The sequence below is a fragment of the Canis lupus genome, chromosome 7 (assembly GCF_011100685.1).
Source record: "Canis lupus familiaris isolate Mischka breed German Shepherd chromosome 7, alternate assembly UU_Cfam_GSD_1.0, whole genome shotgun sequence".
In the NCBI taxonomy this organism is placed as follows: Eukaryota; Metazoa; Chordata; class Mammalia; order Carnivora; family Canidae; genus Canis; species Canis lupus.
In genome coordinates, this window is record NC_049228.1 from 34634314 (window position 1) to 34648734 (window position 14421).

Sequence of the window (14421 nt, forward strand, 5' to 3'; positions counted from 1 at the left end):
TCATTTACAACCACAGACAGTAATGCATTTTTAGAGATGTGGGACACTAAATGCATACTTTATACATCTGTTAGGACTTTATTTCTTCAACCTCTTAAAAAAAAAGACATGATTTTTTTCCTTTAACAATAAATATCTCTAATTCTTCATCAAAAGAGATAAGAGAACAAATACTTGTAAATACTTTTTCCCAGAAATGGCATTTTTATATCGTAAGAGTCATCTTTCCTGGTGTTCTCTGGAGCAAGAAAAAGCTTAAGTTTACTTAAAATTTGTTTTTAACATCAGCTATGACTAACATCTCGGACAGCTAACAATCGGTTTTGACTTGATTGCTAAGTCTTTTTTGAAGTATATTTTCATATATCCTTAAGTAGCAAAGCATTTCTGCCAGATTAGATTAAGACAATGGAAAAGGCAGGGGGTGACCACCGCTAGATGAAGCACAGGTGACACTGAGACCTCTCCATAATGTGTAAACAAGTCTTGTGTAGGAAGAGAAAACGCTGACAGTGAACCAGGGAAACAGTGATCAGGAACGTATTCCAGGTCTGACAAGCAACTACAACTTAGACACCATGAAGAAAGTCTGGCACTGATGATGGAATGTACTAGAAATTTCAAGGTTTAAGAAAAGTGAGAGACACCATCTGAAGGGAAGAGACTGGTTTCAGCTCTTGCCCACCCCTCTAACTCTGATCATGTTGATCTGATGACATTATTGCCTGGCTCTCAATTCAAAAGTGACTTTTCTTTATCCAAGAGATCAAACCTCAACTCCTTTGCATTCCAGTCCCCATCTCTCTGCCCTATCTCCTGTCCTCCTGCTTCCCGTTCACTGCCACTGGACCCTCCCTGAAGGCCTACCCACCCTCCCACTACACTTCTCCTCCCACTATGGTGGGCATAACTCTAGTAAAGCAATTATTTTCTTGCACAGTAATGATTGTTTTCTGTCTCTCTTTTTTTTAAAGATTTTATTTATTCATGAGACACACACACACACAGAGAGAGAGAGAGAGGCAGAGACACAGGTAGAGGAAGGTAGAGGGAGGTAGAGGGAGGGAGAAACTCCATGCAGGGAGCCTGATGTGGAACTCCTGTTGTGGGTCTCCAGGATCAGGCCCTGGGCTGAAGGCGGTGCTAAACCGCTGCTCCATGCTATCTGTCTCTTATCACCCGAGTAAACAGCAAGCTACTTGAGGACAAAACCAATTTCTTACTATCTTTGTATTCCCAGCCCCTAACATAACATATGGCACCTAATAAATACTCTGCAAATATCTCTTTAACGAACGAGAATGTTCTTCAGTGAAATGGCCCCTATCAGAGACCAGAGAAAAGAACTTAAAATTCTTGTTCTTAAAAGTAAGAGTAAATACATTCAAAGTTACCCCTATTTAACAAAAATGCAATGATTGACACAAATGCTTAAAATGTAAGAATTTAAATTGCATGAGAAGTTAGTTGTTTCAGGAACTGTCATCCCCAAATGGTAAGGATAGTAAATGGGAAAAAAAGGGGGTTGAGACTGTAATTATAGATCAATACACATCAGCCATGGATACAGAAATAGCTGTTAAAGACCAGACATCTGCAATATTAAAAAAAAGAAAAGAAAAAGGTAAACAGAAATTTCTTACTTGTTTTTAAAAATAAAATGATAATTTCTTGGGAATTATAAAGTTTCAATTTAGAAACAACTGGACTCTTCTTGCATGAAATTCTTGGTTTTGTTCTTCAGCTGATGATATAAGCATGTAAAACAGTACCTTTGCCTCTTAGATCAACTGCTTCTGTATGAAATGTGTTTATCTTCTTCAGAAATAATTTCCCCTGATTGTGACACAACTAATTTTGTTATTCTCAATACACGATAGTATTATCTATGGCGCAGGGATACTTGAACTCCAGAGAAACAAAGAGTGTGTTCTTCATGACATTCACAAAACAACCTTATTCTAGAAAATATGATCTCATATTTGAATAAATAAGGAAAAGTGTTCCGAAAATTTTACCTAATTCATCACAAAAATGGAGGATCTTAAACTCCAGATTTTATAACAGAGAAAAATAATATTGTTGGCAGCCTGCAAGGAAATAATATTTGGAAATGTACTGTCCTTCAAACTATTAGCACTTATTTATATTAGTGCAACATTCTTGAAATGTAATAACAAACTGCTATGAGTTAGGTACAGGTATAGGGAATGCTAGTGTTCTCTATGTATTCCTACTTCTTAATTTCTTTTAATTACCTTTTCCTTTTGAGCATTTATAAAGCATTCATTTTATTTTATTTTATTTTATTTTAATTTTATTTTAATTTATTTATTTATGATAGACATAGAGAGAGAGAGGCAGAGACACAGGAGGAGGGAGAAGCAGGCTCCATGCCGGGAGCCCGACATGGGACTCGATCCTGGGACTCCAGGATCGCGTCCTGGGCCAAAGGCAGGTGCTAAACCGCTGAGCCACCCAGGGATCTCCTAAAGCATTCATTTTAAAAATGACAATTATTCATGTCTATTAAGTGGTCTTGAAATTGTGACTTTGGGGGCCATCATATATGTAGTTAAAATAGGAAGAGTGGCCTTTATGAGATGGACCTAGTTAGACCCCTGATCCTCTTGCTGACAAATCCCTGCTGTGTACAGACTCCATTAAAAAGAGGTTCTGATCCTCAGTTCTCTCACCTTTAAAAAAACCATCTGGGATGCTATCACCAAAGGTCATTCCAAACATGCAACACATATATATAGCAGATGTTCAATAAACTAATATCCATCCACCAAAGATCACTGCCTCCCTGTTTGGCTCCAGCCACACCAATCTTCTTAGAGTTTGAGGGAAGAGTTTCTCAGTTGAGCACGTTAATGTCTCAGGGTTTTACACTAGCTGCTCTATGGGTCTGGAAAGCTTGTCTCCTTTACTTCCACAAGAGCTTTTGCCTTCTTAGCATTCAGGTGTCTGGTCAACCATCACTTCCTTGAGCAGCCTGTCATTAGAAGACTGCATCTTCCAAAGACAACTGCAACAGTGCCTTCTGTGCTCTTCTACAATGGGGACGTGGAGATCGATGTCACCACCCCTTCAACAGGTGTCGGCTCAGACTGCTCAAGCAGTCAGCCTATGACAGAGATAATACATGATTTCCTAAACCAGGCCATAAAGGAGAAGCAATGCACAAATGTTCACAACAGCATTATAGCCCCAAATTGGAAGCAAACCAAATGTTCACTGACTGCTGAACGGATAAACAAGATGTGGCATGTCCATTCAATGGAATATTAGTTGGCTGTTAAAAGGAACAAAGTACCAAGAACATGCTAAAAACATGGATGAATCTTGAAAACACACTATGTGAAAGAAGCCAGGACACAGAACGCAGTAAGAGTAAATACATTCAAAGTATGTATTTACCTAGCCTACAAAGGCTCCCTATTGTAGGATTCCCCTGATATGAAATATCCAGAATAATGACATCTACAGAGACAAAGTAGACTGGTCTGGGTTCTGTTGTCAATGATGAAAATACTGTGGAATCTGACAGTGGTAACAGTTACACACCTGTGTGAATGTAGTAAAAAACCACTGCTGGATTTTATGGTATGTGGCCTGTACTCTAATAAAATTATTACAAATATACCGTGAAAAAGAATTTGCAAAAAACCAACAAAACATTTCTTAATGGTTTACTAGGGGAACAAAAAAGCAAAAACAATGGGAAGCAGCTGGTGACTTGTTCCCTGGGACTTCCACTTTTAGAATCCAAAGCCAGAGAAGTCCAGACCCATGGTGAGGCTGAGGCTCTAGGTCACTGCTCCAGCTGATAGCATGTCATGGTACCAGCAGACTGGAGCATCGACTGCCGGATGAGTGAGGATGCTTCCACGTTCCAGCCTCCAGCCACATGGTCCCAACACTGCTGTAAAGTCCTTCTGGCTGAGGCCCCACATGCTGTGGAGCAGAGATAAGCCATCCTTGCTGTCCCCTGAGTATCCCTGACTCTGAATCAGAGATCACATAAAATGCTTGTTTTTCACTATTACGATTTGGAATGGTTTGTTACAAGGCAATAGTAATTTGAATTCTATCTAAAATAGCTACCATACCACACCCTTCCCTTTATCTAGCTTTATTGCTCTTCCTGACCCTTATATTCATTAGATGACATTATGGTATTTACTTATTTTTATTGTTTTGCTGCAGAGAGCAGGGTCTTTTATGTCTCCTGTAACCACATCACCCAGGCAAATACTTAATACGTAGTTGACACACGATATATATTTATTGAATAAACAAATTAACAAATTATCATGGAACCCTCAGCATGGGGAGGTCACTGTTTGGGACCTCCTTTGGCATGAATTCCAAGATGTAGCTACTGTCATTTCATTAACTTTCCCTATAAAATACTTTCCAATAATGAAGTATGGAAATCCACAATACTATGAATATAAACTGTCTTTGTTTTGATGGAAAATCCAAGATGGCTTATAAAACCGCAAACATTCTTGCTGATGCCATTCGATTATTTGATTTTAATGAATGGATCAAAATGGGCATAATCTAGAAATAAAATGTATATGGCCAAAAATAAGAAGTGACTTACTCTACTGAAGCTATTAGTACCTTTGTGTTCAAAAAATTTAACCGCTACATTATTCTTGCTCTATAATACCATGCTAAACGAGTCAGAGAAAAATAGTTTTGGTTCACATTGGTGGAATTTAAGAAACAAAATAAATGAGCAAAGGGAAAGAGACAAATCAAGAAACAGACTCTTTGTAGTTAAGAACACACTGATGGGTCACCAGAGGGGAGGTGGTGGGAGGATGGATGACATAGGTGATGGTGATTAATAAGAGCCCACTTATCATGAACCGTGAGTCATGTACAGATATGTTGAATCACTATATTGCACACCTGAAACTGATAAAACACTGTATGTTAACTATACCGGAATTAAAAATTTTTAAAAAGTAGTAGGTACTGCAGTGTTTTTTTAAAGCTATATGGTTTACTTCATAAAACATTATGGCCATGTTAGTTTTTCCTATGAATGGAAGCATAGCCTACCTCTGGTGCCAGATACTCTGGTGTGCCACAGAATGTCTTCATGGTGGCTGCATCTGTAATCCCTTCTTTGCAAAGTCCAAAATCTGTAATTTTTATGTGGCCATCTTTATCCAGCATCAAATTCTCCAACTGTGTAGTAAGAAAAATGACATAATTTGTTTTATAGTTTTCAAAAATAGGAAAATACTGCTTTGCAAAATTATTGAATGCTGCGTAAGTTATTTTGGAAAGAGGACATTGCTGTAGTTAATAGAACTTTCAGCACTTACAAACCCTACAGCTTCCTGTCATGTGTAAAAAGAAACATGTTTTATCAAATACTTCATGATGATAAAATTATTGATTTTTTAAACCAATGGCAGTAAGAACCATTATTGTGTAAGTTCTGAGTACTAAAACCTAAGTAACTTTTCAAAGATAATAGCGATCCTTTTTTTTTTTTTCTTAATAAATTGTGATCTAAACAACCCCAAAGAGACGAGCATCTTCTTCTAGATATATACAGAAGGTTTTCTCAACAATTGCTCTTGGGAATCTATTGCTATTATAAAATATTCACTTACAGAAATGTTTTTTGGTGGTTGTTGTAAATCAAACCTAAATCTTATTTTGTAAGGTAAGGCGATATCCTCTTTTTGAAGATCTTTGTAATAAAGAAATACCAACCCTTTTAAACATAAAAAGAAAAAGAATATCAAAGTCAAACATTCAACAGTTAGTGAAAATATATAGCACAAATATTATAAAACTGGAATCTCTTTGAACCCATTAATTCAAAAACACCAAAGAGAATCATGAAGACTTAACCAAAGAACCAAAGAGCAAGATCATTGACCTCAAGTGGAAATTATAAATGTCGGGAGTGGAGGTGGGGAGTGGAGGGAGGAGTTTGTGCAAAATCAATGCAATTAAAAATAGCAAAAATAACTGATCTTTTCCTCCCAATTTGAACCTAAATTTAGGATTATCATCACACAAGTACACATAGGAGTTCTAACTTGTGATCCTGCAGCATTATATAGACAAGGCTCCTAAGCTTCCTCAGTCATATAGATATAACCTAAAGGTACACACAAGAAAATACATACACAAGAAACACGTGACAAATGTATTAGCAGGATAAATGACATTTAACTTAGTTAAGGAGTAATACTGATTCTCCTCCTTTATGTGATGACATATAACAGTGCTTACCTGAACTTCTGAAGTCAATATCAATTTCAAAACAGAACTCCATATAAGAATATAAATAGATATCATATAAAATGTGATATTGTACTTTGTCATATTATCCAAGGTCTTACAAATGAAAAACCAAATACAGTTAAGGAAGCTATATTCACTAAAGAAAACATGAGAAGAGACCTAAGTCCTTGAATATAGTACTTAGATGTGGTTCTGGCTGAACTAAATGCTCAGTGCATGTTTCATGTACTGTACAGACTTCAGGGACATAAGTATGTCTTTCCTTGGTCTATAGGAAGATGAACGAACCCTAAATATATTGTTGACTCTTTCAAAAATATAAGTTCTTTAATTTTATCTAAATTCAGATATCTTGCATCTTCCTTCTGCTCCTCCACTAACTGGAACCTAAAAACCAAGCCTAATTTGCACAGTGGCAACAGGTCCTGAATACTGAAACCAGCCAAAAACATCCAGAAAGAGTCTCTCTATGTCCCTTTCTTCAGATCACCACTGCCTGGCTCTGGTCTTTCTCTTCTTCATGCCTCTTGTTTTCTATCCCTTTTCCTTCTCTTTCAAAAACACCCTCTTCTACTCTTTCCCATCTCGCCCTACTGAGAAGTATATGCCAGAGAGTCTGTCTGTTGAATAAAAAATAAAAACTCAAATTAAATCATAAAATGCTGAAACGTCTTCTGAAAATATTTAATAAATCTCTTTTCATTAACATTATAAAAATTCCTGCTTGTTTTATAAATCAGCTTTTTAAAAAGTGATTACAATAAAATAGTAAGAAATAAGGCCAGCCTAAGGGATGACAGTGAGAGGTGGAGTGAGGTAGCACACTGCAGGGGAGGCAGAAGAGGGCAAAATGGCCATATATGGAGTCAGGGAACACATATTAAGTTCAAGCTTTGTCCTTTCTAACTGTGCGACCTTAAGCATGCTATTGAGTTCTATGTCCCTCAACTTCATCTATGAAACAGAGGTAAGTAACAGGAGCATCCAAGGTGGTTGCTTTGAGAATTAGATATGGAGTGCTGAACTTTACACACCATAAGCATTCGATAGATGTATTGATCATTTATTAACAGTGGAGAGCTTAATGATGACTTAAAAGTTATCACAACGGTGTGTGCTCTTCAAGACAACACAGGAAAGTTCTGGAACAGAACCCAATAAAACACTTTGGTCAGCTCAGTGACATTGTTAAAAACACAGTCGATATTTCTACTGAATAAAACAACAAAACATAAATACTTCATTGTTTTTGAGCTCTTTTTTTTAAAGATTTTATTCATTTATTCATGAGAGGCACACAGAGAGAGAAAGAAGCAGAGAAAGAGGGAGAAGCAGGCTCCATGCAGGGAGCTCAACATGGGACTCGATCCCAGGTCTCCAGGATCATGCTCTGGGCCAAAGGCGGCGCTAAACCCGCTGGGCCACTGGGGCTGCCCTGAGCCCGTTTTTTAATGGTGTCCACCTCCTCCCACCAACTATTTTTGCTTTCTCACCATCTTAAAATATCATTTTTTTTGAGAACGACTGCCAAAAAAAAACAACTTATCCATCAAAAGTATCAACAATAGAGATGCATCCCCTTGCAGAAAGGATATCTCCAAATCTACTCTTGTATAAAGATAAATTGGGGGTAGCCAAGTATCCGATCTTGTTAAAAAATACATAATAATTTGATGCAGATGCCTAGCAAAGTTTCTGCAAAATGTTAAGTACCATCAGTGTTGTGATTAACGAATGTGAAGGATGCACAGAATCACCTGGAAATCTTTTCAAAGCAGATCAATGGCTTAAGTATAATAAATTTCACCTGGAAATCACTTCCTTCGTGCATTTAACACTAAAGGGGACTTACTTAATCACACATTCTGTGTAAAGGAGAAATAAAAATAAAAATATTTACAAATGATCTCTTTGGTTCTTTCCTAAATCTCATGGCTATCCTTCTTCCTTTGGCTGGCTGGAAAGCACACAATGCACAGTGTCGCTTACTGTTCAGGTGCTCTCTACTTGTAAATTTCAAATCCATTTGTTTTTTACCTCCAATCAGTCTAGTTTCCAAGACTGAACACAGGCATTATGTTTTTGCCCCATGGGTCCCTCCACTGGCAAAAGCAATGACAAAGTCAAATAGGAGGTTTGAGAGAAAAAATTATAATTATTAACAATCTGAGTGATGCTTATTATCTGTCCAGTTAGAGAGGGTTGCTTTCTAACATTTCGTTCTTTGAGGAGAGAAAAAAAATGTTTAGACCTTACCTCACAGGGTTCCCATAAAAAAAATGGTAACATTTTTACCCAACAGGAGTGGACAGCCTCTACCTGACAAAAGGTCTTGATTCAGTGTATATAAAAAAATATATACTAGATTTGACATCTTTTTTCCTCTATGCTTTGTGGACAAGAAATCATTGCAAGAAAGTACTATGCTCTTTCTTGTTCTTGCTGGTGTCTAGCATAAAATAAAACCCTAAAAATCCTTGCTGTCCTTAATATAGTGCTTCTCAACACTTCATAGTACAATTACAAATGAAATCTGTAGGGCGTATCAGGATCAGTGGACAGGCTGCCTGAGGCCAGAGCTGACTGACCCAGAGGCTCCCTGAGCCACCTGCGCACTGCGGGAGGCCATGGCTTGGGCACACCTGTGACCCATCTATGGTGCACAGGCTGGGAAGCTCTGATACACGCCAGGCTGGCTAAGTTTTTGTACACTCCCTAATATTCTAATATAGATACACATTCTAATATCTAAGTATTGTACTTATCTCTGAGGTATCATTTTATTTAAATGGATGACACTGTGATTAAAAGAAGGAATGAGAACAGCAGTTCCCAAGGGCTCTGACAGCTGTTGGACAGTATAAGCAATCCCCCTCACTCACTCTTAGGCTCCATCATGGCACCATTATGTCAAACCCAATGTTCCATACCAAGCTGCCTTCGGGCCCAAGAATGGCATAAGGAATGTCCTCTGCATACTGCCCTCTCAGGTTTAGGGGTATCAGTGTCAACATGTCATACAAGTTGACCTGTAGGAACTTAATGACCACAGAGTTAAGACTGTGTGTTGAAATACTGAAGGAAAAACGTCTCTGCTTTGACCTGCCTGAGCTAGTACAGGATTCCTGACGTATAACAGCAGAGACCCCACCTGTGCGGCCAGGCTGCTTAAGAACCCGCCTACACATAAGGAATGTAGCCCAACAGTACAATTTGATTTTCGAGGGTGAAAGGGTTCTTAATGGCAGTGGCTTAAAATTTTTATAGAAGAGGGAATCCAGAGTGACGGACAAGAGTCAGAAGTAGGAGCTGGGGGATGGGTCTCGAGACTCGTAGGTAAAGCCAACACACTGCTCCGGTTTAGCCTGCGGGTTTATCTGGGGCAAGTGTCACGAGCTGAAGAAGACCGAGAAGACTCTCAGACTATCCTTTTGCACCAGCATCGAGCATCGGAACCTACCTAATCTATTTGTTGGTTTCTCATGCTAATAATATAAATGGTCACATTAACCATGAAATGCTGTAATTAGGTAGAGAACCAGATCAGATGAACTACCAATAGAATGTGGTAGCAATTGATGTATGATTTTCTGCCGTTTGCCCTCTTATATAAAGTCTAGAGAAATTAATTCTTAAAGAATTCCAGTATCCTTATATGCACCTTTGCATATGTCCCTACTCAGCTCATTCTGTACTTGGATGGCATGGACTTTGAAAAGAAAGCTTTCACTTGCAAAATAAGAACAAGCAGAAAGGAAGATTTAATATAATTCGCATTACTGATAAAATCTCAAAAGAGACTTCTTCAAATTTTTACACTATCATGAAGATATGCCAGTTTTTCCTAAGTAATCACAAGAGATTTGAGTCCTCACTAAAAGAGAATTTCATATTATGATGTGTATTGATAAACTAAGCAAACTTACTTTGAAAAGTGCAACAAAAGTTGTAATAATTTATCTGCTGCTATGAATACCAACTTCATTAGGAACTATGAACTAATAAAATATCTTAAATTAACTTGCACATGAAATAAAGTTTTCCCTCCAATGATCAGTCAGGCACCAGCAAATAGGTACGGATTTCCTTGAGAGACGCAGCAATGATAGGCATTGCAAATGGATTTGCATTTCAATAAACATAAGGTCATTAGTAAGGAGATGATCAAGACAAATCTGAGGCTGATCAATTAAAGTGGGTACCTAAATCAGTATTTGATGATGCTGTTTTCAATGTATCTGGTGAAAATATATTTAAAACACCCATTTTCCTATTTTTGGCAGCTTTATTCAAATTTTAGATTTACAAAGATGTCCTCTAGTTAATCCAATGCATTCCTTCCCCCATGCAGATTTCATTTCAACTCTAGACAGGCAGAAGGGTGTAAGGAGCAGGATACCGGGCCTGGATCTAGGATTCATGATTTTCATAATCTTGACCAAGTCACCACCTTAGTCCCTGACTTCAAGTAAGTCACTTGCTAGGCTTCCAGCTTCAATGACACCACCTGTCAAGTATGGACCAATTTGAAATATCAATGATCCCACCTATAGGATCTCATTCTGTTACGCACAAACCTGTGCACTACAGATACCAATAACACTTGTATAAATTTGAATGCTAGGCTTTTAATGTCACATGTATTCTTCTCAGTGTGTATTCATGTGGCTTCTGTCCTGTGTTCTATATTTACTCAGACCTTTAAGCTAATACTATATTTTAAGAAAATAAACTTCAGAGAGCAGAGACCACCTAACTGTCTAGTAGTAAACTTAGTGGTTTATGAATAAGTAACTACATGGACTGGTATATATGTATATATATTGCTATTTAATGATCTTGGTCTAATTCCAACATCAGAAAGGACAGGGCAATGAAACTCTTATTAAATGCACTTTAATATACCAACATGTTGATTCATTTTTTAAGAAATGATTAACAAAGACTATTGACCAAGACCATCCCAATGATATCATTCACTGCTCAATACTGGCAATCAGATGAGCATTCTTTTCCCGTTTGTTTAGGTTGATAGTTCCTGCTTCCAGCAGAAGTATTCTGAATAGGTTACTGAGTACTTACAAATTATTCTCATCTCCCTGAATCGAGGAAGCCCTCCTTTTCCCTATAACTAAGATCCATAGAACATGACACTTCATGAATGGGGAGAACAGCCTCAGAGAAGAGCTACTTCTAAGTCATTCTGGAAATGCTACATTTCAGCATGTCATATAACTAACTTTCCTTTCAAAAAATACCTAGATTCAAGACATGTAAACATCACTGGATTATTTGGCCATGCAGACATCAAACAGGGGGCTTCATTTTGTCACATTCCTGATTACAAAGACTTCAGGCTAAATACAATCACACTGTTGATTTGGGTTCATTTCTGGTGCACTTTGGCATCCGTGATCTAAATGGTTTACAGTCGTATAGTTCATTTTTCCTAAATATAGTATTTTATAGCTTCTTTTAAACTTTAACACATAATAGGTTATACATATACTATAAACTTCATTGTCAGCGTACCAAATACTTTGCGAGATGATCAGCCTTAGGGTCATTCACAGGGTAAATGTACATGATAAGAACATCTTAAAAGAACCCAGGCAAGTGCTTAGAAAACTTAGGAACCCCAGGTGTTTAAAAGGGTGGGGAGAATTGTGATTTCTGTTACAGTATGTAAATGTATACCTCATTTCATACAGACTGGATTTCATAAAAGACTTCTATTTCTACAAATCATAGTTGAAATGAATTAATATTTAATAAATCGAGCAACTCTGTATCAAATCTTAAGCCAAGATTACTAAATGATTTACTTTTTTACAAAGTAAGACAGTCACATTTAGAATGTGTTCAAAATGTGTCATGGTACACATTTCCTTAACGTGGCCAATCTAATTCAAAAGAGTTGTGTGACTATCATAAATAAATAAAAATTAAAAAAAAAAAAAAAAAAGGTATCCCTGGGTGGCGCAGTGGTTTAGCGCCTGCCTTTGGCCCAGGGCGTGATCCTGGAGACCCAGGATCGAATCCCACGTCGGGCTCCCGGTTAATGGAGCCTGCTTCTCCCCTCTGCCTATGTCTCTGCCTCTCTCTCTCTCTCTCTCTCTCTGTGTGTGTGTGACTATCATAAATAAATAAAAATTTAAAAAAAAATTAAAAAAAAAAAACAAAAGAGTGTCATGAGAATTACTACTATCTTTTATGGGCAACTCCAGGGTTTGACAAAGGATGGCCTGTGAGCGAAATTTAGCCTACCACTTGGTTTTGCAAATCCAGTTTGACCAGAACATAGCCAGCCATGTTCATGCACCTACTGCTCTACAGGCACAGAGGGAAGCAGTTGCAGAGGCGACTATGGGCAGCAGAGCCTATCTAGTCTTTACAGAAGGTCTGCCAATCCCTGAGCTGTTCCGAGAGTCTTGTCAGGAAAAACTCAGAGAAGTCAAGTCACTACTGTCCATAAAACAATCTAGTACTTTTTAAAATGGAAACTAAACAAATTAATCAAAGGCCTTATTAAAATGCTTCAGGTATTTAAACCCGTCACAAAGTGAATACCAAAATCAAATTAAGTATTTCCTCCCAAAAATATCTTACGTATTATAAACGTTTCTTCATAACACATCATATGATGGTAGAATGTAATAGTGAAACTTAATTTAGAATGTCTCTGGCAAAGTCACTTGACACTTTGTCGGATGTTTAACGTTACTCATAAATTTCCAGAAAAAGGAAACTATTATTGGTAGGTCATATTTGATCAGAGCAGTCAAGCAGAAACTATGGCGCACGTGAAAGACTCGGACATAAAGGAACTATGTACGTATCAGTGAATGGAATTCCTGTCAAATGCAATGAACTACGTTCTTAAACAGAGTGCTTTTTTTCCCAACTAAATCTGCTTTTCTCCAAACTGTGTAACTTTGTAATTACTTTGTGTTTGTCCCTGTAGTCTCTGCAAAAACAAATTTTGATTACTTTTTTTTTTTTTTTACCTTGAGATCACGGTACACAATCTTTCCGGAATGTAGATAGTCCAAGGCAGAGACAATTTCTGCACCATAGAAACGTGTGCGGTCCTCGGAGAACACCCGCTCTCTCGACAAATGGAAAAACAGCTGCAGGGTAAACAGCAGGGACAGGATTGTAATAATTACTGATTTAGTGGGGGAAATTAACACAAACATAAAACACCTCTCATCACCATATTGTGATGATAGATAGTGTACTCTCAGTGGACACTGAGCACTCTTACACAGCAGCTGGCTTATCTTCTCCAGGTTTCCAAGGGGAGACTGCGAGCTGTTAAATCAGCGTTTTAATCAATATACCAATCTTGTTTAAGGCATTCTGCTTGCTACCCATTTAACCTTCAGTTACCAGAGGAAAAAAGTATACATCATCAGATTGCATTTCCTCCTCACTATACTGTTGCTTCCCTCTTTCAAGGATTAGGCGTTGCATTGAGACATGATTAAAATAAATGTAGAGAACAGAGATGTAATATTTCTACTTAATTATTTGATTTACATTTGATTTCAGAGAAAGGATCGTTGATGTGCTAAAACTGATGGATGTGAACTTGTGATATTCTACAACTGTTGTTGCTTCATCAAATCTCTAGAAATGTTTTCAAAGTCCAAATCAATGTTTTCTACAATGACAAACTATAAGGCTTCATTTTGGTAATGGCCAAAAGGGACTGAGACGCTCTTGTTATTCCCCTTATGGTTCTATGTCTACAATAACTGCCACACCAACCTCCCCTCATATAATTACCTAAAACCATAAGCTCATTCACTTCCTATTCATCATCTACAGGACAGACCACTCTGCAGTCAACAGGTATTTCCTTCCTGGCTGCTCACTGTGGCCACACACTCAGTTCCCCTCTAAAGCCTAAGCCAGCTCCTTATTTAGAAAACTGCCCATCTCGTCTCTCAGTTCAACAATGCATCTAGGGAAGGAGCAGGTTCCAGGCACTATGAATGGACTTCCAATGCACTATTTCACTGTATTAAGAAATCTGCCAAGAACAATGAAAGTTTGTTGACAGTGCTGAGTACACTGCCAGGTATCAAGGTAGGTACTTAATACACATCTGTGATTAAAGAAATGAAC

At 37.8% G+C, this 14421-nt stretch overlaps 1 protein-coding gene across 8 annotated transcripts in view; it reads right to left on the reverse strand.

Annotated features, from left to right (window-relative positions):
- Positions 1-14421, reverse strand: part of AKT3 (AKT serine/threonine kinase 3) — a 306203-nt gene that overhangs the window by 53326 nt on the left and 238456 nt on the right. For all 8 annotated transcript variants that reach the window (XM_038542735.1, XM_038542732.1, XM_038542730.1 and 5 more), the window contains 2 exons: positions 13296-13418; positions 5083-5211 (listed from right to left, as the gene is read on the reverse strand). In XM_038542735.1, the coding sequence (XP_038398663.1) occupies positions 5083-5211; positions 13296-13418 (252 nt within the window). The remainder of the gene's footprint in view (positions 1-5082; positions 5212-13295; positions 13419-14421) is intronic.